Raw genomic sequence first — 16,620 nt, 5'->3', positions numbered from 1 at the left:
CAGCAAGGTAGCGGAGGTTGAACAGTGAACCATCTAATCGATATTTCAGGTAGACCCAAACTCCAAGTGTAAAATATAATAAACTTGTTTTAGTAGCTTTGAAATCTGGATGGTTCAGTTGCACACTGATGTCACATCAGTTTGATTCCATTGCTAATCTATCTTTCTGCCCTTCATTTTATAACCAGCTCGTCCTTCTCTTTGGCTACTTGCATCTTCTGAAGAAACGGCTTCTTCACCTTCACTTACTGTCACATGCTCAGCGTACGGGTTCTATCCAAATGTTATCACAAGGAGTATCCAACCAACCTGCCTCACCAACCGGCTCACCAAGGAAAGCAACTCATCCAACCCCGATGGAACCTACAACCGCACAGCAATCTTTAGCATCTCCACCGAAAACTGCTTCAACTCAACTGAATTCACCTGTATAGTTCAACATCCAGCATCACAGTCCAAGATAAACCGCACTATCCTCATTGCTGTACGCATAAAAAGCGAAGGTAGGCTATAACATGATCAGCTTATTCAGAGTATCTATCATAGAATTAGAGAAAGTTACAGCACAGAAGGAGGACATTCGGCCGACCGACAAAAAGCCATTCAGCCTAATCCCACTTTACAGCTCTTGGACTGTAGTCCTGTAGGTTACGGCACTTCAAGTGCATATCCAAGTACTTTTTAAATGCTATCAGGGTTTCTGCCTCTACTACCCTTTCAGGCAGTGAGTTCCAGACCCCAATCTGCAAGAGTACAATATGCTTTTAATACATGCTGGAAGAATCACTTTATTTGCTATGGGCAAGATAGATACAGATAAGGAAGACCAATCAATCCATCCACAAAGATAATGCTAGTCCCTGTCCCCACAACTCTTTTAAATAATACAATTCAACCATGTTAAAGGGGCAGAATCACCAGAACCTGCAAATTAACAAAACACATTAAAGGGAACCTTTAACAAATCAAATTAAAATTCTGTTCCCTGTTGTAATGATGCACTCCAGTCCCTCCATGCCCACTGGTCGAGGAAGGCCGCGAGCGTACCGATAGACACCGCAAGCTCTATCTCCAGGGACACCCAGGCACGAACGTGGGCACGAACGTGGGCATGGAGGAGAGGCAGGCAGTCGGGCTGAATCACCCCCTCGACCTCTCCCTGTCCCCACATTTCGCCATCCGATTGTCTCTAATTGATTAGAGGATTTTTGTCTCCACAATCCTACCCAGAATTCCACATCACCCTGTGTGAAGAACCTCTTGACATCAGTAGGAAATTTGTCGTCCATGTTTTAACCTGTAACCTACTTGAAGCAGTGTTCACAATGGATTTGTTGACCCGTTTACGATTTTGCTACAAATACCAAACAGAAGTGTTCATGACCCAATTTACGATGTTGCTACAAGGATCAAGCAGCGCAATTGTTCCCATTCTAAGCGGAATATTTGCCTTTAAATAAACCTTTTTATAGCTCTCCAAATTAATTAGCAAGCTTATCCAGTGAGTCATTTTTGGTTCTGTAATTGTAATACTTTCCATCAAGTCACCTTACTTCAGTCTGTGTTTATATTCTCACACTTTTTTCACAAAGTAACCTCCCGAATGGCAGCTGAAACGGTGTGCTCCGGTGATGTCACCTCACTTCGAGTCACTCCTTATTTCTCTAAGAAGCTCAATCCGATTTGAATAGCTTCCTTGTCAGCACAATCCTCTTCTTCCTGACCTGCTGCACGATGGAAACGGGGCAACAGTTTGTAAATACCAGCACGGACTGGAGAAGGAAATGGTTTAAATTAAAGCTGGCACACGACGAGAGTTTAACATTCAGCCCTGGAAACCAGTGCCTTAACGTGCTTGATGGTCCAACCTGAAAAGGTAACAGGAAGCTTGCCAGTGCTTTGCGTTGGTAGTTACACAGTCTTAGCCGGTAAACTTCCAGCAGTGTGTAACCTTGATTTTACCAATCCACGCCTGGCCTCCCTGGGCTAGAAATACGGTTTTCGGCGCTATGGTTGCCGTTTTGTGACAAAAATGGTGTTCATGCCGTGCCGGACGCATCTTGGTGAGGGCGGGTGTGAAGAGCATGTGCCGATATGCTGATTTGACGCCACGGCTACCATTTTCCTCCTCATCGCTGGAGCCAATATCCTGTCTTAACCTCGCAGAGCTGCTGACATGCGTTCAGCTGCAGCAAGGACCCCCATGTCCCCATCAGCGATATTGAAAGGGGTCAGCAACCACTTGGTTAGTTGTTGATTAATTTCTACTGGCTGTGTGTAAGTTGTGGAAGTGTTTGGAGTTTTCCAAAGTTGTGAGGTGACAGGGAGTGGTGCTACAAGTGGAGAAGGCCTTGGTTCTGACTTCAATGGTTCTGGTCAGAGCGCTGGCTCCCAGTCATGGGTACTTTAATTATCATCCCCCTTGGCCTGCAGCATGACGGGGAGATGGAGAAGAGGCAACAAAGAAGAGGACAAGCTGCTGGCAGAGAGAGGAGGAGGAGGGGCTGACAGAGGTGACAGCCGCTCTTCATGCTAGAAGAGGGGAGTTCATTGTCATCTCTCTGAGTAGAGAGAAGCAGACACTGCTTGCACATGGTTTTGCTAGGATAGCGGGTTTCCCCATGGTGCAGGAGGCCAGCAACTGCTCAGTCATGATGCTTTTATTCTGCTGCAGTCCTTTGTTCCCTCAGTCTTTGAGACACCACACCAACCAAAGGGTGGCTACTGGGCAACAAGGGCTATCCACTCACACTTAGCTCATGACTGCTGCGCAACTCACATGTGGGCAGCATGCATATAACAAAAGCAATGCTGCCACACAGAATCTGATAGAGCAGACCATTGGTGTCCTTAAACGATGCTTCCACTGCCTGGACTGCTCTGGAGGGGCCCTGTGGTACTCACCAGAGCAGGCCTCGATATTCGTCATGGTCTGCTGCTGCTCCACAACCTCGCCATCACTAGGGCACAGCCCTTATCACCAGACATACAGCAACCAGCTCAGGAGAAGTAGGAGGAAGCGGAAGGGAGGAAGCCCACAGAGCCCCTTTCTGTCATCAGACTGCAGTACCAGTGAATGCAACCCCAATTCCCCATTCAAAAATAGTCCCGCAACTTACCTTCCCTCTGTTACTGATCATCACATTGTCCTCTTGGCCAGAATGCTGAAATAAAAGCCACTACAAAAGAAACATTCCAATCCAACTTTATACAGCAAACCATCCAATATTACATAACAAAGGCAGCTAATCACCCTTGTGCATTCCCTTACTGCCTCTTTTCAATATGTCTTTGCCGAGTGCTCCTATGAAGTGCTACCCCATTGGCTGCAGCTGGCTGGTGGAAGGCTGATGGTTTTCAGTGGGGGAAGAGTGTAGGTGGCCTTACAGGATAACTTCAAGCAGCTCTGTGCCTCTTAGACCCAGCTTCGGACTGCACCATCATCATCATAGGCAGTTCCTTGGGGTCGAGGATGACTTGCTTCCACACTAAAAATGAGTATTCCGGTGACTGATGAATTCATTTTAAACAGTGGAAGATGCCTGTGCGTGAATTCTTTTAATATGGCGTGGCCATTGCACACCAGCCACCACATGGGCTTCATAGAGCAAGGTCTTGGTCCAATGGCAAGGGAATCCAAGACGACTGGAGACCAGGCTCCGCCGCATGTGCCAATACACATACACAAACTCAAATATACACCTCATTCCTTCCCGCAGGACCTCTATGTGGAATTCATAGTATGCAATGTGAGCCTCATGACCTTGCGATTGGCCTATGCTGCACCTTCCCTTATTCTTGTCCACGCTACTCCATCTCTGGGCTCCAACCTTTCTGCTCCTCCGTGCCTCATCCATCCTCTCCTCTCTGCTTCTGATCTCCGGACCTCGCCAGTCCCGACATCCGGACCTCGCCAGTCCCGACCCCCGGACTTCGCTGGTCCCGACCTCCGCTCCACGCCACTTCCAACCTCCGCTCCTCCGCTCCTTGCCGCTTCCGAACTCTGCTGCACCTCTGCACACCTCGGCAAGGGTGGCAGCTGTCTGGGCTGGCTTGCTGACAGGCAACAGCAAGGGCATTGGTGGAGTTTTAGTACTGGGAGGATGAATGCTGTCATCCTGAGGTTCATGCAACATGAAGCCACTGTCACTTCCCCGGGCAGCGCCTCAGCATTCCTAGTAATGTGATGGTGGACAGATTGCTGGACTGTTGTGATACGCTGCAAGCCCCTTTCCACACTGATAAACACAGCCATAAAGGCAGTAGTCTGAGCTTGTGCGACAGCAAGCTGAGCCTGCATGAGAACAGTCTGAGCTTGCATGACAGAAGTCTGAGCTTCTGTTTATGCTGCAATGGAAGCTGAGAGATCAGCCATCAAACTCTGCACCATGGTTGGGTTATACATGCATGGCCATGCAAAGGACCTGCTCACACATGTACAGAGCCACACAAGGACTGCTTGGGCTTGCACAGGTCCTGTTCATATATGTCTCATCTCACCTCTCATGTATAGTGCCACGCAAGCATTGCTTGTACATGCGAAATACTTGTCAAAGTTTGTTTGATAACGCTCCCTTGAAGCACCTTGGGATGTTATACTACTTTAAAGCCGCTATATAAATGCAAGTTGTTGTTGCTCACACATGCACAGAGCCACATAAGCAATGCTTGGAGTTCCAGAGGACCTGTTCATACATATGCAGAGCCACATGGACCTTGCTCACACGTATGGACCTGCTCACATATGCACAAAATACAGATACATAGTCTCAAAATAGACGTCAGTGCTAATTTACCACACAATTACATTTCCATTTCTGGTGGTGAAGTATAAGGTAAAACCAAGCCTCCTGCAGCCTCTAGTGCTATAATATAAGTATAAACTGAGATGTTTACATTTCAGTTCATACGAGACCAAATTTAATGCAGTCAAATAACTTTATACATTTGGCTTTTAAAGAAAAATAAAAAGCCTACAGAACCACATAAAAGGTGGAGTTGTAGATTAAACCATTCAAATATATTAAAGGAACCAAAAATAAATAAGGAATTAGTATATAATGAGACAATTAGCATTACATAGAAGATTGAGATTAAAGATGAGGGTCTCACCAGAAGAATACCTCATAAAAATGTCAACAGTTAGAAAGAAAAAGGAATTAAATAAAAATGGTAATGGAAATGCGTTAATAAACAGAAAATGTTGGAACTAGAGAGGACAGGTGGATTTGTTTTTTAAGTGTGATGACACATATAGGCAAAAAAAAAAGCAACCATGCGAGTCCTTGCCAAATAAAAAGTATGGCTCCAATAATCTGAGGGTCTTCCAGCAGACTCCTGGTGTAAGTTCGATGTGCAAACTCGGCTGGAACCTGGATACACAGGGTCATTAAGTCATATTTTCCAGGGTGGTCATGTGAGGTTGGATCCTTTTCCGCCTCTACAAGGTTATCAACATAAGGAGGTGGACTGGGCCTGGGGACTATCTCAGTCAGGACCCAGAATAGCGCTGGTGCAGGTATACCTGGTTTTCACCAAGCACGTCTAACCAAAACTGGCAGAAGTGAAGCTCGCCTGGACTCAAAGATAAGATAAGGGGGAGAATCATCTTTCCTAAAGCGGCTCCCTGATACACCCCACCCCACAGGCTGTCCAGCTCCTACCAGTATTTCCATCATTTCAACAAGGGGAACACCCCATACTAATGAAGACTCTTTTCTTAAGGCCTCTTCTCCAGACCCCACAAACTTTGTCAGGATCAATTGCAGAGATCCATGGCAGGCTTGATCCCAGTATAACTGCCTAGATTGAGACTCTATGGACTTTCAGGGCCTACATTTTTACTTGGCAAAATAAATAGCTCTTTATATGTTAATTTTGGCCCCTCACCATAGCAGACTACATATCAGCTTTTCAAATTTAAAAATTAAGTTTAGATGGCTTCACACTAGTTGCAATCATATCGCAGCTTGTGTGGAGTCCAGAGTGAGATTACTCCTCAAGGTGGTATCACACCACTAATCAAAAGTCAGATCAATCTCAGATTGGCAACTCAAATAAGAGTTACATGGAACTTCATGTAAAAAATGTAACTATTTGTACGGCAGGTTTTTTGACAGACAGGCATCTGTAAAGCCCCGCCCCCCCTGCACGTACTGCACTTTTTTGACAGACATGCAACAAGTCCCGTCCCTGTCAAACTCCGCCCCTCCCCTCCCGGGCCCGAATCATTCCATGCACGTGGTGCCGAGAAGCAGGACCTGAGGCTCTGACTCTCCCTCCCTTGGCCGGCGTGGGGCCAAGAGCAGCGGGCTTGGGGCCGAGAGCGCGGCCATTGTGCCGAGAGCGATGGGCGTGGGGAAGAGAGAGAGAGACTGGGGGGGGGGGGGGGGGGGGAGAATGAGGCTGGGGGAGAGTGAGAGGCTGGGGAGAGCGAGAAAGAGAGACTGGGGGGAGAGAGAGAGGCCGGGGGTGGGGGGGGGGGGGGGAAGAGAGAGGCTGGGGGAGAGAGAGACTGGGGGAGAGAGAGGCTGGAGGAGAGCGGGTGGGGGAGAGTGAGAGATGCACGGGTGGGGGAAAGGGGATCACATTCTTCCAAACCCCGACAAGGGACATTGTTGAAGTGGATGATATCCAGATGTCACGACACTGTCACTATTCACTTCATACCCAATAAACCTGTTAACAATCCATACACAATGCCTGTCCCATCTATGGTGGGGGTGGGGGGGGGGGGGGAGGATGCACTTGCCCTGGGGTCAGGCACTTCAGCTGGGGGAGGGATGGACTGGGGTAAGGAACTTCGGCTGGGGGAGGCATGCACTTGGACTGGGGGAGGGAGTTACTTGGACTGGGGTCAGGCACTTCAGCTGGGGGAGGGATGGACTGGGGTAAGGAACTTCAGCTGGGGGAGGCATGCACTTGGACTGGGGGAGGGAGTTACTTGGACTGGGGTAAGGCACTTCAGCTGGGGGACGCATGCGCTTACGCTGGGGTACGGGACTTTGGCTGGGGAAAGGATGTACTTGGACTGGGGTAAGGCACTTTGGCTGGCCCTTGCTGTCTTCTGGGGAGTTCTGTCCTCTATCGCTTCAGGAAGTCAAAGTGGATCGAGTTACATTTTTCAGTCAGTGAGACTTTGGGATGGGTGGTTCCAATTACACATTCTTATGAAACTTCAGGGTGTGGCTTATCCTCCAAGGGGACCAATCAAAAACAAAGGGTGGAGCATGGTGGCCATTTTTGCAGTACAAATAAGCACGTCCATAAAAAAACTGCATTACAACAATACAAGAACTATGAGTGATGACCCATTCTGTAATGGTCCATTGGTGGAGATGAGAAAGAGGGTGGAGCTGGAAAATCAATTCCTGCAAGAAGTCAGTTTGCATAATAAGACTGAATGTATTGAATTTGAGTTTGAGTTTTAGGGAGTTGCCTTCATGATCTCTGCATATGATGATTTCACAATTCATATTTTTACAGATCATGATGGGCGTTTCTGGATGTTATTCGTTTTACTTTCCATATGTGGGGGAACAGCTTGTATTATTCCTTTTGTGCTCTTCCTCGTCATAAAATGCACACGTGGTAAGTGGCTTCACTGCCAACTTAATAGTTTGCTCCATGAGGACCACAGTCCATTTACAAACTCCATCATGACCCTGAACCATAATCCTTACCCCTCCTTCCCCGGAACCAGGTATCTACCAACTCCACTTCAGGCTAATAGAAATGTTCGCATTCACTGATTTGACTGCCAACCCCGAGGGACTGCCTCTGATGATGATGATACAAAGTACCAATAAAATACTCCATGCATGAGCCGGATTTTTGGCTTTCAGGTTTTTTCAGCAAAAATGGTAGCGATACGTGAAACTTACCATTTTCACTGCACTGCCGTTTTTAGGCCAAACTTTCAGTTTTATGTTTGGTAAGGGGGGGGGCGTTGCACGAGAATTCGTGGCGCAAAAACACAAGTTTCTCCAAATTTAGTCTGGAGCCGGGAGCACTGCGAAAGAGGCTTTGGGAGGAGGGAAAAAACATTCAAAAAAATATTACAAGACACTTATCTATCGAATCACTGAAAATAAACTATAAAAATAATAACTTTAACTTACCTTTTTTTGCAGGTTTTCATACTTACCACTGCTGGCAGGGCTGCACCAACAGGTTTAACCTGTTGGTATTCTGGCCGTGGCGTATGGGTCGGGAGAGCCAAAAGTCCGACATTAACGCAATCCGCGGCGTTGCACATCGGCGCACCTCTTCCCGGCAGTACGTCCCATCGCCGCCGCGACCAAGCTGAGGATCCCGCCCGAGTTTTGCAACCGGGTTTTCGCCACGGAGAGTCAAATAGCAGCGAAAATCCGGTCGCAAACTACTCAAAACTCCGGCCCAAGTTATATTATAAATCTGCCTAGCTTAGCACAACTCCAGATTCTGCATAAACTGCCTCTCGACAATCAGCCAATGGATTCTGCTTACTTGCTCAAAGTCTTAGATTGTGCCCAATTGTTTTCTTCCCTGATGAGAACAGACTTAGTTCTTTAAACTCTCGTCATGAGTTGATCTAATACTTGAATCTGTTTTTAATTCCCCCTTTGTGAATCCTGGCACTACCTCTAAATCTAGTTATAAATACTGTCTCCACACCTGGGTACAATGTCCCAGTGTGATGCCTCACTGCTGATTTCATTCATTTGGCACTTATTTAGAAATGTCTGGTTACCCAACGTGTATGAGACTGCAGTACTGTATTTCTTTATCTTTATTAGATTCCAAATCAAATATTTATCAGATAGTGATTGAGATGGATTTAATTTTCCCAGTCTAATAATGTTTCTCTGTTCATGGGCTGCTTTCAATTTGAACAATAATAGACCAGATTACAAATTACATACAATAGCCATCATCATGTCCTGACAATGCTTTGATTGTTAGACTCCAGAGTTAAAAATATTCACTGACTAAAATTATATTTATGATTTTTACTTTGATGTGAAAGGAATATACTTATAAATAAATTAATGTCTCCTGATGTAAAGGGAGTCTATCTCGGCCGTACCTAAACACCAATACATCAAGGGTATGAAATGTATACATTTATAATATCAGATCCTGAGTGTCCAGCTCCCAGCTGAGATCCTACTTTGGGCCCAGAGACAATCACACCAGACCACAATGTCTTCATAAGCAACATATGTATTTAGTTTCAACACATTTATTAATCAGAGCTCATTTACTTTGTTAGCACGAATATCACAATAATATTTAAATAACACTCAGTCAGTAACCCTTTTGCCAGCGGTGTTGGTGAACTCTCTGGATTAGGATGTAAATTTCCTTCGGAGCTGCTGTTGCTAGAGGTTTAGCAGCTCCCTGTCTGGGCAGGTTGCAAGTCCGATAACGTTCACAGGCGTAGCATGACCAGGACAACATCTTCTCGTTGTTCCAGCTGCTACCATGATCCAGCTGCTTGTGGCAATGAGGGACTCTCTGGCTGGTCAAGAAGTGAGCCACCAAAGCAGAGTACAAAAGTCAACATTTTAATGTCATTTTTCCTTTAATTTCAGTTAATTTTGCAAGCACCTGCAGGCTTAACTTCTCTCTCCTATCCCAATTACTGATAATAACAATCTGCTAACCTTGCCAGGCATTAGCTTCTCTTTCTTAGGGAAGATGCTATGTTTCAACAATAACTTGCATTTATATTGTGCCTTTAATGCAGTAAAACGTCCCAAGGGCACTTCACAGGAGCGTTATCAAAACAAAATTTGACACCGAGCCACATAAGGAGATATTAGGGCAGATGACAAAGAGATAGGTTTCAAGGGGCATCTTAAAGGAGGAAAGAGAGGTAGAGAGGCAGAGAGGTTTAGGGAGGGAATTCCAGAGCTTAGGGCCTCGGCAGCTGATGGCACAGCCGCTGATGGTGGAATGATTAAAATTAGAGATGTGCATGAGACCAGAATTGGAGGAAGCCAGGTATCATGGAGAGTTGTAGGGCTGGAGGAAGTTACTGAGATCGGGAGGGATGAGGCCATGGAGGGATTTGAAAGCAAGGATGAGAATTTTAAAATCAAAGCGTTGCTTAACCACGAGCAAATGTAGGTCACTGAGCAATTCTTACACCTCATAGAAACATAGAAACATAGAAAATAGGTGCAGGAGTAGGCCATTCGACCCTTCGAGCCTTCACCACCATTCAATATGATCATGGCTGATCATGCAACTTCAGTACCCCATTCTTGCTTTCTCTCCATACCCCTTGATCCCTTTAGCCATAAGGACCACATCTAACTCCCTTTGAATATATCTAACAAACTGGCCTCAACAACTTTCTGTGGTAGAGAATTCCACAGGTTCACAATTATCTGAGTGAAGAGGTTTCTCCTCATCTCGGTCCTAAATGGATTACCCCTTATCCTTAGACTGTGTCCCCTGGTTCTGGACTGCCCCAACATCGGGAACATTCTTCCTGCATCTAACCTGTCCAATCCCTTCAGAATTCTATATGTTCTATGAGATCCCCTCTCATTCTTCTAAATTCCAGTGAATATAAGCCTAGTTGATCCAGTCTTTCTTCATATGTCAGTCCTGCCATCCCGGGAATCAGTCTGGTGAACCTTCGCTGCACTCCCTCAATAGCAAGAATGTCCTTCTTCAGATTAGGAGACCAAAACTGTACACAATATTCAAGGTGTGGCCTCACCAAGGCTCTGTACAACTGCAATAAGACCTCCCTGCTCCTACACTCAAATCCTCTCACTATGAAGGCCAACATGCCATTTGCCTTCTTCACCGCCTGCTGTACCTGCATGCCAACTTTCAATGACTGATGTACCATGACATCCAGGTCTCGTTGCACCTCCCCTTTTCCTAATCTGTCACCATTCAGATAATATTCTGCCTTCCTGTTTTTGCCACCAAAGTGGATAACCTTACATTTATCTACATTATACTGCATCTGCTATGCATTTGCCCACTCACCTAATCTGTCCAAGTCACCCTGCAGCCTCTTAGCATTCTCCTCACAGCTCACACTGCCACCCAGCTTAGTGTCATCTGCAAACTTGGAGATATTACATTCAATTCCTTCATCTAAATCATTAATGTATATTGTAAATAGCTGGGGTCCCAGCACTGAACCTTGCGGTACCCCACTAATCACTGCCTGTCATTCTGAAAAGGACCCGTTTATTCCTACTCTTTGCTTCCTGTCTGCCAACCAATTCTCTATCCACGTCAATACATTACCCCCAATACCATGTGCTTTCATTTTGCACACTAATCTCTTGTGTGGGACCTTGTCAAAAGCTTTTTGAAAGTCCAAATACACCACATCCACTGGATCTCCCTTGTCCACTCTACTAGTTACATCCTCAAAAAATTCTAGAAGATTTGTCAAGCATGATTTCCCTTTCATAAATTCATGCTGACTTGGACCGATCCTGTCACTGCTTTCCAAATGTGTTGCTATTTCATCTTTAATAATTGATTCCAACATTTTCCCCACTACTGATGTCAGACTAACCAGTCTATAATTCCTTGTTTTCTCTCTCCCTCCTTTTTTTTAAAAATGGGATTACATTAGCTACCCTCCAATCCATAGGAACTGATCCTGAGTCTATAGAATGTTGGAAAATGACCACCAATGCATCCACTATTTCTAGGGCCACTTCCTTAAGTACTCTGGGATGCAGACTATCAGGCCCTGGGGATTTATCGGCCTTCAATCCCATCAATTTCCCTAACACAATTTCTTGACTAATAAGGATTTCCTTCAGTTCCTCCTTCTCGCTAGACCTCAACAACGGTGTTTAGTTTAACTCAGACTTTCAGAAGTCACTTTCCCTGTTATCTACTTCACTGTTACTTCAATTAAATTTTCAGTGTTTCAGCATTAATTGGTTCACAGGGCTACCAATGGTCCTTAACTGATATGAAAAATACCTTTTGCACTATGTGTTTAAGTCATTCTGTTACAAATGATACAAACAGCACAAGTATTTGATCTCGCAGATCCTTTCTGCTTACATTTGCATTTGTTCTTGCAGTTTGTAACTAACTTCATTAAACAAATATCAGAAGCAACTACTTTAGATGATATTAAATCTAAGATATTATTATACATCACTGCAGTTCACTATGCACAACAACACATTTTACTACAACACAAAAAATGTTCTTTACAAATACATTATTTTATCTCACAATTATTATTTTATATCGAAGGAAAAAGAACTCAAGAACGGAGAGGAACTCAAGCTCGTAATCGACGATTGCACCATGGACAGGATAACATGGTAAATGTAAAATTAATATTTGAAGGGTGAATATGTAAATTAGGGGCCTAACGTCTGTTACTAGTTCAAAGCAGGTGTCAGGCCTGCCCATGCTCAAAATTCTTCTGCAGCCGCTAACAAAAGGTAGGTAATAAAATATTTTTTTAAAAGCTCTTCCTATCTAGCCAGACCAGGAGGAGCAGGCCTGACTTGGTGTGCGCTAGGATATGGGCAGCAGATTTATGGATGTGTTCAAGTTTTTGGAGGGTGGAAGATAGGAGGCTGGCCAGGAGTGCACTGGAATAGTCAAGTTTATAGGTAACAAGACATGAATGAGGGTTTCAGCAAGTTGCCAGCAAGGATTGACACTGGGAGGTTGCCAGCAGGGACTGACACTGGGAGGTTACCAGCAGGGACTGACACTGGGAGGTTACCAGCAGGGATTGACACTGGGAGGTTACCAGCAGGGACTGACACTGGGAGGTTACCAGCAGGGATTGACACTGGGAGGTTACCAGCAGGGATTGACACTGGGAGGTTACCAGCAGGGACTGACACTGGGAGGTTGCCAGCAGGGACTGACACTGGGAGGTTGCCAGCAGAGACCGACACTGAAAGGATTCACGGTGCTCTTTGATTTTTTTTACCAGCAGGGTCTGACACTGAGAGGTTACTCTGTGCTGGGATGATCTGTAAATGTAAACTGTTCGATAATAGAATAATGTGAGCAACAATAAACCCAAATCATATTCCAATGTGTTTCAGAACATTTCTAATCACATATCTTTGCAATTTTGAGCAGTTGGGAGCTGTGCAACAAGACCAAACTGGGACCATTTTTATGTTACTATTTAAGCTTGTCACCAGTTGTACAATGTACCCCATTAGCTCACTCAAATAGACTTAAATATGTCAAAACATTAAAACAAATAAACAAATCAAAATCAGTCCACTATCAGCTTGGCTCAGTTGGAGAACTCTCTCGTTACTAACTATATTGTTTTTATTGAGAAACCTAAGCGAAGGGAAAAACCCGATAGTGGATAATACCAGCAAAGTTGAAAAGAGGAAGAGAAATGGTGAGATAGGCCGAGGAGTAGTGATCAGCCAATGCCAAGCTTGGGTTTCAAGTCTGCAGATTGTAGGAGGAAGGCAGGCTCAGGAAGGTAAGGACAGAAAAAGTAATTGCCTGTGTGTTTTTTTTCCCATTTTGCAGGATGAGAGCAATGGAAATGACATCTGTTATGCACAACTGCAATTGGGAAACTTGCAGAAATCAAGAAAAAAGGAAGAGGAGATTGTGTACAGTGCAGTGCTTCACTGAAAGGATGTTGCATAGGATACCCGGCAAATACTGACACAGATCATTACTAATAAACTAGAACATTCCGGAAAAGAATCCTGGATCAAACTGCTGCATCCAAATCCTTCTTTGTGATCATTCTCGCAGTTTTTTACATCTGCGTTATCTTGGAGTTGGATGGTTAGCTATGTGTCATATTTGTACATTGACGTACGTATGTTTGCCTTTATGCTCTGTTTGTGTGAGTATATGTATTTGTATGTCGTCTCTGTTCTGTACATGTGTATGTGCTGCCTAAGTGCTCCGTTTGCAATTGTGCTGTATTTGTGTGCTGCATATATATGTTTCTGCTCTGTCCAGCTGTGTGTTTTTATATTGGCCCTGAAATCCCGGCCTCGCAAAAGCTGTTTTTTGGCGCGCAATGTGCATGCGCCGAAAACTGGCTTTTACAATCTGTCAAAATATCTCGACAGATCTTCCGCATCCCCGGGAGAAGGACACCCGCGCAGGTGAGATTGGGCTATTTGACCATCTTTTGCCCAGCAAATGTCCTTCAAACTCTTATGTCTGGTAAAAGCAGGCACAAAGCCTACTTGTACCAGAGAAGGAGTTTTAAAACATATAAAAATTAAATTTAAATACACATTTTTATAGTTAAAAACCCTGTCCACTAAGGTAAGTTTATTTTAAACCCTATTAAAACACATTAAAAAAAAAATCAAAAAATATATAGTTTTTCTAAAATATTTAATTAACTTTAATTTCAATTAATTTTAAATATGTGAGGTGTTTTTTTAATTTATTAAGTTGTGTTTGGGTGTTATTCTCATTGATAGTAATGGGAACTCGTACTCGTAAAATCGGAGTTCCCATTACTATCAATGAGAATACTGTACTGTGATTGGTTGTCCAGGCCCACGTGACTCCAGCTTCTCCGTCCGCATCTAGAAGATGTGGATGCGCCGCGAAGCGTGTAGAGAGGCCTCCGACCGGAATCCAAGGCACCTCCGGGACCACCAGGTACATTCGTAGAGACATTTTGGGTCGGAGGCATTCGTCCGAAGGAAGCCTCCGACTGGAATTTCAGAGCCATTATGTATGTTAGTACTGTGTCCGTGCATGCATTACTGCTCTGTATGTGGCACACATATTTGTGTTGTGTGTGTGCGTGCGTTGTATGTGTCTGTTCATGTGCATGCACAGTAAATGTTTGTACTCAAGTTTTAGTCAGTTTGCATAAAGCTGTTTATTTTGCAAATTAAAAAAGATATATTTAAATTCTACAGCTAGAATTTAATGTAGCTGATTATGTAACAGGCTTTGAACTGTTTTCTAATATACAGTTATGTATTATATTATTGATTAGTGTGATGGCTTTCTCTGGTGGTTTAGCTTGTTCTGCAGACCTAATTTGAATGTTCCTGTGCCTGTCTCAATTTGAAAGGCTGAAGAGGTACTTTTAAATTGGGCAGTAAATCAAAACTCCCACTGCCCATTCTGGTGAATATTAAAAAGCTTATAAGAATTCTGGGAAAGAGTAGAGAAGTTCTCCCCGGTGTCCTGCCCAATGTTTATCCCTCAACCAAGATCACTAAAACAGATTATCTGGTCATTATCACATTGCTGTTTGTGGGTCCTTGCTGTGCGCAAATTGACTGCCGCATTTCTGACATTACAACAGTGACTACACTCTAAAAGCATTTCATTGGCTGTAAAGCGCTTTGGTACTTCCTGAGGTTGTGAAAGGAGCGATATAAAATGTGTCTTTCCTTAAAGGACTGAAATAATCTTGATGGTGCAATAATTAATTTCCTTAAGGAATAAAAAGTAGGAAGTCCCAGTTCCCAAACATGGGGCTCAATTTTCCCCAAGCCCGTTTTCTGGCATATTGCCAGAGTTACACCCATTTTTCTCGGCCAGAAATGCGGCAGAAGTATTTTGCCAAAATTTCCCCGATGTATAATTCCCTCGGATTTGGCAATCGGCCATTTTTAAAGAGCCAGTTGTGTGTTACAAGTGCTGTGTGAGAGCATTGGAAAAATCGCAGCTGCAGCAGTACAAGATGCAATGTAAGTGCAAAGACCAAGAATTTCTTACAGGAAGAAGTGGAGGCACTGGTTACTGTGATTGAGAACAGATGGCTGGAGCTGGACACCAGCAGAGGTCACATAAAAATTCCACCAAAAGAAATGAAGGAACGCTGGAACCAAGTTGCAGAAGATTACTGCGCAGCGGTGACCACCATGAGATCTGGAGGACAGTGTAAAAAGAAATGGCAAGACCTTAGTCAAGTAGTTAGTGTAAGTAATATTTTCATTTATTCAGTGGAATTGCAATTGTAAGTGTGACCAGCTGTATATGTCCCATCCAGCAGAAAGACACCCTCTCTAAAAAGTTGCATTTTCATCTTTGCAGAGGAAGGTGGCACATAATAAAAGGGAAAGAACTCAAACAGGAGGCGGCCCAGTAAATCTGCATCCACTGACACCCTTGGAAGAGAGGGTCGCTGCTTTGGTGGGTCCTGCCTGGAGAAAAGCAATTGGTACTGCACAAATTGGGCCCACACTCGAGGGAGAGGGTAAGTCTTGCAAATTCATCGTGGCCCTTCAAATCAACCTGGTGCCTGGCCTGCGATGTGTGAACCTACTCATGCCACCCATCCTGCCCTCTCCTCTGCTGCTAACCATTTGACTATTCTGTTATATTTTGCAGAACTTGAGGCCAACCCTGACGATGTGGAAGAAGATTCAGATGTGGACAAGCCAGAAGAGGAGAACATCTTCCAGTCCATCCATGGGTGTGAGGGGGAGTGGATGAAGCTGGATGAAGCTCCCACTGTTGTACTGCCTTTGGAGGAGGTGCCGCTCATGGAGGTGACAGCCCCTTCCGTGACTAGTGGTTTGAGTGTTCCATGGTTTCATACTTTCCGAGGTTGCGGGTCTCTGTGGTGGGGTGCAGCGAGGCACACCCAGGACCCCACCGTCCCAGGCTGCGGGTCCCAGTGTCGGGATGCGAGCCACATCCATGGGG

At 44.7% G+C, this 16,620-nt stretch overlaps 1 protein-coding gene across 4 annotated transcripts in view; it reads left to right on the top strand.

The window, feature by feature from the left end:
* LOC139278454 (immunoglobulin kappa light chain-like) overlaps positions 1 to 14,784 on the top strand; it is a 126,615-nt gene extending 111,831 nt beyond the window's left edge. For all 4 annotated transcript variants that reach the window (XM_070897252.1, XM_070897254.1, XM_070897251.1 and 1 more), the window contains exons 4-7: positions 189 to 503; positions 7,486 to 7,590; positions 12,238 to 12,308; positions 13,504 to 14,784. In XM_070897252.1, the coding sequence (XP_070753353.1) occupies positions 189 to 503; positions 7,486 to 7,590; positions 12,238 to 12,308; positions 13,504 to 13,611 (599 nt within the window). In that variant the 3' untranslated portion in view covers positions 13,612 to 14,784. The remainder of the gene's footprint in view (positions 1 to 188; positions 504 to 7,485; positions 7,591 to 12,237; positions 12,309 to 13,503) is intronic.
* Positions 14,785 to 16,620: the final 1,836 nt, after the last annotated feature.

The sequence above is a fragment of the Pristiophorus japonicus genome, chromosome 13 (genome assembly GCF_044704955.1).
Source record: "Pristiophorus japonicus isolate sPriJap1 chromosome 13, sPriJap1.hap1, whole genome shotgun sequence".
Classification (NCBI taxonomy): domain Eukaryota; kingdom Metazoa; phylum Chordata; class Chondrichthyes; family Pristiophoridae; genus Pristiophorus; species Pristiophorus japonicus.
Note: the sequence above shows the minus strand (reverse complement) of the source record. Positions and strands in the feature narration are given on the sequence as shown.